Source organism: Pelodiscus sinensis, chromosome 3 (genome assembly GCF_052426305.1).
Source record: "Pelodiscus sinensis isolate ZL-2025 chromosome 3, ASM5242630v1, whole genome shotgun sequence".
In the NCBI taxonomy this organism is placed as follows: Eukaryota; Metazoa; Chordata; order Testudines; family Trionychidae; genus Pelodiscus; species Pelodiscus sinensis.
This window is the reverse complement of record NC_143054.1, coordinates 150,971,817-150,980,000: the sequence shown is the minus strand read 5'-3', so window position 1 is coordinate 150,980,000 and position 8,184 is coordinate 150,971,817. Positions and strand designations below refer to the sequence as shown.

Sequence of the window (8,184 nt, the reverse complement as noted above, 5' to 3'; positions counted from 1 at the left end):
GTGAAATTAACATACAGTTTGAGGTACAATATTTTGTATACCATATTTTTATTTAAATGAATACTGTACAGCCACACATAAATTAACATAGTCAAAGGTCCTAATGGGCATAATCAGGGTTAGTCAATAAAGCATATGGAAACCTTCAAAGGTATATTTTTTTAAAAAAATTGAGGGCTAGATCTTGTCACAGATTTCTAAGTGGAAATCCCCATGGTTGTTAGTGGAACCTTCTGCTTAAAAATCAATGACAATAATCTGGCCCTGTATATGAGCCAAATTCTGCCCCCTTGCTTCACAATGGGGATAGTAGCCCTTATTGGAATATATAGGATTAGACCTGGTCAAAATGGGAGCTTAATTTGGCCCATGAAATGTTACATGTAATAAACATTTCAAAGTATTTACAAAGATACGGAATACCCAAGAAAAGATGAACATATCTAATATTTACATCTACTGTAGTGTGGTGTTGCTGACCCAGAATGGCTGCCGCGTTCCACCACGGAGGTGGCTGCATTTCATTGGTGGGTGAATGATCCCTATATAGGCAGTTTGTAAAGCACTTTGGGCTTCTTCTGGATGAATGGTGCTATATAAATATAAGGTGGCAAAATATCAAAATACTACACATTATTGCGACATTGTAAGAAGCTTGATATAGGTCACCACATGCAAACACATATACATACTTCCTTTATGAAAAGCAGCATAAAATTTTGTTTGTATTACTGCCTATTTTAACAGCTACTGGAGAAAACTTGTTAAAGCACCGTTACAGGATTCCTTAAGCAGTGAATCTGCCAATGCTGCATCTGGTTCCAGTGGCTCATTGGTGCCGAGTCATTTGAAATGCTCCCTCCAATTTTTCCTTTCCAGGTGGAACCACTCTCAGATCAAACCCTTCACTTGGCCCGCTGTGTGATTCACAGCCTTTTTTTGTGTTTAATGATTCTTGACCAGCCATTTAGGCTAGTAAGTGCCTGCATTGCTTTTTTTATGCTGTTTCCATCCGCCCAATGTGTGGCACTGAATGAGAAGAAATGTGTTTTCAACTCTGAGAGCACACAAAAGGGAGGGGGGGAGGAAGCAGAGGACCCCATCAAGATATTCAACTTGATGTGACATTCGATGAAAGCTAACAGGAATGGGGGAAGGGCAAAGAACCATTCAATAAAGTCAAACTAAAGTAAAGAGGATTGCTCTACTCATTCATCCTTAAAACTGGGCCAAGTCACAAACTTGGGGGCCAATTTTCCAATAAGATAGAAAAAAAAGCCATAAACACGTAGCTAGTTAAAATAAGAACTTGTGTAAATTGTTGGCGGGGGGGGGGGGGGGGGGGTTGCAACTAACTAATTTAAGCTAATGTAATGTTTATAAAGTTACTTAGATAATAACACCATGTGTGCCATTATAATCATTAAAACCCAATCTATATGAAAAAAACTTAGATGATTAACACAAAATCAAGTTGATGTGAAGGCACAATTACTTTTGGGGGAAAAAATCAGGAGGTCCTAATATTCTGTAGAATGAGGGAGGATGCAGCTGTACGTCGACAGCTTTCATATCCTCATTTGAATAATGTGGCCTGAATCTGTCACTTTATTCATCCTCCTTATGCTCAGTGTACTCGGCATCAACAACAAATTAAGTTGTAAATAAGAGACAATCATCACTTTTGTTTTTAAGCAGTTGCTGCATGGAGAATTTCAATGTACTGTTTCTTTTTGACAGAAAGAAAGGGATTCTACAGTGTGCTTATGTAAGCACAAATATGAGGAAACCAACGAAAATGAAACAATTAGGGAGCACTCGAAAACTGCTCCAAAAATGTTCTTGGAAGTCCATTGATCCCACTAGCAGAAATTTCTTTTTTAGAGGATACACACATGTAAAAGTGTGTCATCCAGCTGTATTAAAGATTCGTATTTTGCTTTGACATTTCAGACTCTCCTTTGATTAAAAACAAAAGCCAAAATGCAACCTCCTTCCCTCCAGACATGAGTCTCCAGCACACCTTAGTAGAAAAAAAGTCAAGTGAATAATAATCAGCTGTAATCTCTTGGTAGTGAAATTAGAATTAATAGTCATTTACTTTTAATGTGTTAAACTGATACATTTTCACTGCAAAAATGCAAACATGCAATAAGGATGGGGGGAAAAGTTGATTTTTTCCTACCTTTACATCTGAGAAGTAGGTTTTCAGCATATTGGAACTTGGGTACCGGGTGTAAAAGAACATGAGCTTGGCCTTTTTCAAGTGATTGGGTGACAGACCTTCCTGCATGTAGGATTGAATTAGTCAAGGAAAATGCTTTGCTTGAGAATAAAAGCTGGTTCTGAATATGCAGGGCTAGCACAGTGCGCCTTCAAGAAATGTTCTGTAAGGACCGAGTGACAAACTGTTAACATTCATTCTGCAGCTTTTTAGAACTGTAATTATCTGCAAAACAGCTACCTGAGATATGAGGATACATAACATATATTGTCTCTCAGTTCGTTCTTGGTGTTGGTAGTAGGATTTTTTCAGGTTTAAGATTTGTGTACTATATGTATGTTCACTTGTTGCTAAGGAAACAAATGCATCAAGCATGTGCTACAAAAAAAACCAAAAACCAAAACAAAACAAAACAAAAAAAAACTTAGTGTGAGATTTTTCTTTCTTTTGTAATTCCAATTCAGTTTTTTTTATTTTCCTCCAGTATTGAACAGTTTATATCATGCACATGAATCAATCAGGGGTGCTTTTAGATACAGAGCAATGTTTCATGCAAGTAACATATTTTACCTTATTTCTTTAATGTCAATATAATTCAGTATCTCAAGTTACTCTCTCTAATCCTATTATTCCTTTGCCTCAATTACTGATCTTCAATGAAAGCTAAATTTCTTTAAACAAACAAACAAACAAACAACCCGTCTCTAGTTCAAAAAAAAATTGTCTGGTTCTTCTGATTTACACAGTTAACTCCTCGGAGAATGAAACTGTATTTGGGGCTAACTAATCAATAAGTGTGGGTTAGCAGATCAATAAATGGCCATTTACCCTATAAGGAGGCCTATTTATCCTGGAAACATCATTACCTTTTAGATCTGTAAACAGAAGCAACTAAAACAGTTCCCAAGGGAATGTGAAGCTAACCATAACAATCTAGGCTTTCTGATTTCCCCCCCAGCTTCTTGGCACTCTTTTGTGTGCTGTGTGCTAGGACGGCTTTGGTCACATCTGTGCCGCAGGCTGGCCCTGCCATTTCCTCAGCAAATTAATGGCTTTATAATTTATCAGAAATGAAGATGCACGTGGAGAAAATCAATGTGGCCCCCACAAGGTCAATTGAGGGTTCTTCCCAGCAGCTTTTCTGAGGACTGTTTTTTCCTAAAGACAGTCAACGAAAATTTTGCTATTTCACTCCTTCTGGTGGAGAAAGGTCAAACAAGTTCATAGCTATTCTACAGTGGAGGTGCCTCCACCTTACAGTGCCTGTATTGCAGGAGAACCAAATGAATAACTCCAGCTCTCAACATGGGAAGTTCAAAGAAACATATGCCGATACTAGCAAATTATTTAGGCTTGTTCTGTTAACAGAGTATCTTTTCTCAATCTACTGACTTGAGTCGAAATAGAGTTATTTATTCATGTGCTATGCATACATGCAGACACCATTGTAGAAAGAGAAGCCTCATTTTCAGACTGAAAAAATATTAATTTTTTTATAAATAGCCACTGAAAAAACATTTTAAAACCTCTTCCTTTACAAAAAGTGCACTGAAAACAGCTCAAGTGAACTTGTGTTTTGTTTTAGATGCTTAATGATTACAAAGAAGATAATTTATGAGTGACATACTTCTTGTGCCAAGAGAAGAGTTGAAAGAACCTCCAGTTACCTCCATTACACTGATAGAGAAGTCTAAAAGAGCATTACACTCGGCAGTGCCATCTGTCAAAACGCATAAGTGAAATAATAGTAGCAAGCTGTCACCTATTGCTTAGTGATAAGAGTTTTACACAAGTTGAAACTTCTGCAGCAGAAATCCATTTTGTTATATGATTCCATGGGGGGACCAGGACCAGCCAACCAATGCTTCAATATGTAAAAGAAAAATCCTAAATCTCCTTAATGTATAATTCCCCGAAGCAGATAACATCTTGATATCATGTTTGGCATTTGGTCCATTTCAATGGATGCTAAGATACGATCTTAAACTCTCCCTGAGCTTCAGTATTCACTGGATTTCATTATATAATATTAGACAGTTGTTTAAGTATATAAATTCACTTTGCATTTATGACTTTTCCTTATTTTTCTGTAATAATACTAGAGGATATTAATATTGATTAAAATGTATTAAAATGTTCTAAAAATCAAATCCCCAGAAGTCCATAATTTAAATTAGAATTATGCTTTCCTGTGAAGCACTTGGGATTCTTAATGTGAAATCTAGCACACTATAAATCTTTATGTCCTGTTCCTAAGATTAAGGCTATCTTGTGATAAAAGATAGTTTTCTAATAAACTATTACCATAGTTAATGAAGCACTTAAGAGACAACTGTTAGATAACCCATTGCTATTTCAGTGTAAAACTGAACTTACCAATTGGTTAATTTCCCTTTTAAGTGCTTGTGCTGAAAAGCAACTGTTCTTCCAAGAAAGCACGAGCTGTTTCCAGGATACTTACACACGCACAATGACTCATGATGGAATAGATTCAGTAAACATACAGCTGTACTGAACACGAGCTAAGCCCCATTCAAGGCCAGGAAAGAAAATGAGCACAAATAAATATTAAGGAGGTAAAGGGAAGGGTGTGTATGTGTGTGTACCATGTTGTGTGTGTGTGTGTGTGTGTGTACCAAATGGAACACAAACAAGCTCTGTCCCAGCAGCTCATGTGGCTTGCCTCAATTCTCTTAGCCATAGCTTTGTGAAGACAGATGACATTCAATTCTATGTGTAATGCAAAATAGACAATAACTGCTGAAACTTGAGCCAGCTGCCAGGTGTAAAAAAAAGAAAGGAAGAAAGAAAGAAAATGATAAATCCATAAATTAATGAAAGACATCTGCTCAGGAACATAAAAGATCAGAGAAACAGTGTACTGCAGCTGAACCTAAAGCAGTGTTCAAACAACCTGAGTCTGAGTGTTGTGTATTTACAAAGTACAATATAGCCTTACCTAAAACAGCAGCAGCCAAAAGGCAAATGTAAGACAGAGGAAGTGAGAGGGGGAGGGGCAGAAGAAAATGTATGCAAGGTCAGCCTATTTTAACTTTTAAACTCTTGTACCTGATTTGTGCCAAAAAGCAAACAGGTTTAATACAGCTGAGTAACTACCTTCTTCTACTAAGATACTTTTATGTGATGATAACCTCACTTTTACCTCAAATTCCTGAAAACGTTCTATTAGGCTTTTGTACAGCATATTGGTACTGGATGAGGAGATAGAAGCAGGAATCTGCCACTTCAGGTATTGACAAATTGCTGCTTAAATTACACAATAGTTGTCTTTTTCAGCATACCTCTAACTCATAGGAATACTTCTTCATGTCTTCAAGAACCTTGAAAGAAGAAGCTGGACTGAACATTTCCCTGGTTTTATCAACCACACAGAATTATCTACCTTGTTGTACAATTGCTCACCTTTTAAAATTAATTTAATTCCAGTCAGACATAGTAACGCCTCATTTCAAAATATGGTAATTCATTAACTGTAGCTTTCACATACTGGACTGAGAAAGTTGCCCCAGTTGGACTGGAATTCTATTTAAAAATTAAGGATTTTTAAAAAGTTTCATTAACTTCCTTCTGTGAAGAAAAATGCTGAACATCTTAACAGCACACAGAAACTACTGTTGTGCTTCAATTTGATATATGCAAATGTTTTGGGGCTGAACAAGGCTATTTTTCTTGAGATGCAAAGAGGCTGCATGACAAGGATGATCATGCAGAAAAACAATTGGCTGTCTGTTTCTTTTAGAATTTGAATAAAACTTAATATTTGATTAAACAGATTAGTTTGCAAAGATATAGAATACATTCATGACCAAGATATGAACTCACAGTGCAGGTGCATCTTATCTTGTTTAGCAAAATACACAAACATTAACCATTTCCTTGCACAATTCAAGAAGGCTGGTAATGATCAGATGCATTTTACAAATGTAAGTTTAAAAAAACACACTCTAAGAGGGACTGGTACAGGGTTTCAGCCTAATACTAAAACCTGAACTTGTCTGGTCTTATATTCTTATCCTGATTGTATTGTTCAGAGAAACAGATGTTGCTTTCTGTTGTGAAGGAAGAACTGCCTCTCTTAAGAAACATTCTTTATATATGTACATTGAACCATGTGAAGTAAAGAAGCCCAAACAAAGTCTACTACAAACCAACCTCCACCCTCTCTCCCATATGCCTTCACCTAGAATACACAGTAGGCTGCATGGACAAACAGGCCATGGCTAGAAATAGAATTATACACCAATGTGTGCACTTCTGGATAGATGACATTTAGGAATCTAGCAGCTTTTCAGAGAGATGTGTATCCAGGCTGCAATAGTGACTAACTGGCAGAGTCAGCATGTCTCCACAGTGTCAGGGAAATAAGCTGCGTGGGGAGGAGGGAAAGTGGTACCCGCATTAATATTCAGTTTCCCCACTGGCTAACCTTCAGAATGGTACTGGCTCTAGAGGAGGCTGCCTGCATACCTTCTCCATGAGCAGTAACATGCTGTGATAACGACTGCCCATGAGAGACAGGAATATAATGAGGGGAACACTATAGCAGGAAAGGGGGGAGGTCAGAAACCAACAGAACAACATAAACAGCAAAAGTTCCAAAACTACAGAGTTGCACTAGAGTGGATCATACAAAGTTACAGACAAGCGAAAGACTAACTTATAAAATTATAATTTTATACACACAATTGTTTTTCCTTTTCAGTCCCCCTTTGAAAAGGTAAAAGATTTTCATTCTTCTTTCCAGGAAGAAAAGAAAGCTACTCTTAGGGTGCATCAACATTGCACTGTTATTTCAAGATAACTAGCGTTATTTCAAAATAACAATGAGATCATCTACACAGCCATTCTGTCATTTCAAAATAACTTCAAAATAACGGATGGCTTATTCCAAAATCTGTAAACCTTATTCTGAGGAATAACACCTATTCCAAAATAGCTATTTTGAAATAAGGCGTGTGTAGATGCTCCACCGCTGCTATTTTGAAATAACCCCTCACCAGGCCCATTCTAAGTTATTCCTCCCGAGTCTCTAAATTGTGATAGCATGTCTACATTAGGGAAGCCTGCCTCGGACTAATTTTGAGGTTTCCCTGAAGTGTAGATGTGCTGTTTCAGAATAACCGATCCAGAATAGCTTATTTCAAAATTAGCGTGCAGTGTAAATGTACCCTAACTTAAAACAAAGTAATATGCTATCACATGGTTAGTCTGCAATTACATAGTTAGGGTATGTCTACACTACCCCGCTAGTTCGAACTAGCGGGGTAATGTAGGCATACCGCACTTGCAAATGAAGCCCGGGATTTGAATTTCCCGGGCTTCATTTGCATAAGCGGGGCGCTGCCATTTTTAAATCCCCGCTCGTTCGAACCCCGTGCCACGCGGCTTTCTAGTTCGAACTACCGTTATTCCTTGTGGAATGAGGAAGTAGTACTTTTCTCACAAGGCCTTACCTGCTCCATCTTAGAATTAGACAGCAAAAGCTTTTGATAACACCAACCCAGGCTGGATTTGAACCAGGTGAAATCCATAAGCCTGAACCAACACTCCTTGACTTGCATCAATAGTTCCTTTAAGTCAAATTGGACAATTCACATGAGGGAGGACTACTCATATGAATAAGAGTTGGCAGAATCAGGCCTTGAGTCCCTGCAATCAGTTTGCTGAGGCACCCTTACTCTTAAAAAAACCTGTTTGCAATTTAATCTAATAGTCAAAATTATTAACCACAAAAAAATACTCATGGATGACACAAGCATGTTCCTAGCATCTGCCTCCACTGCTATTATTGGAAAAAAGGCTACTTCATCAATAGAACTATTATTACTCAAGGATAGGTATGGTCATTCAGTTATGACAGACTTCATCAACTTAGAAAGGAAATTAACTATATCTATGATTTAATCCTTGTGTGATTGCCTTCTGGAAAGTCTTACCAT

At 37.5% G+C, this 8,184-nt stretch overlaps 1 protein-coding gene across 11 annotated transcripts in view; it reads right to left on the bottom strand.

Annotated features, from left to right (window-relative positions):
- PROX1 (prospero homeobox 1) overlaps nucleotides 1-8,184 on the bottom strand; it is a 59,509-nt gene that overhangs the window by 37,374 nt on the left and 13,951 nt on the right. For 8 of the 11 annotated variants that reach the window (XM_089777444.1, XM_089777445.1, XM_089777443.1 and 5 more), the window contains 2 exons: nucleotides 2,186-2,293; nucleotides 455-592 (listed from right to left, as the gene is read on the bottom strand). In XM_089777444.1, coding sequence (XP_089633570.1) covers nucleotides 455-592; nucleotides 2,186-2,293 — 246 coding nt within the window. The remainder of the gene's footprint in view (nucleotides 1-454; nucleotides 593-2,185; nucleotides 2,294-8,184) is intronic. The other 3 variants (XM_089777448.1, XM_089777449.1, XM_006130851.5) reach the window with 1 other exon arrangement.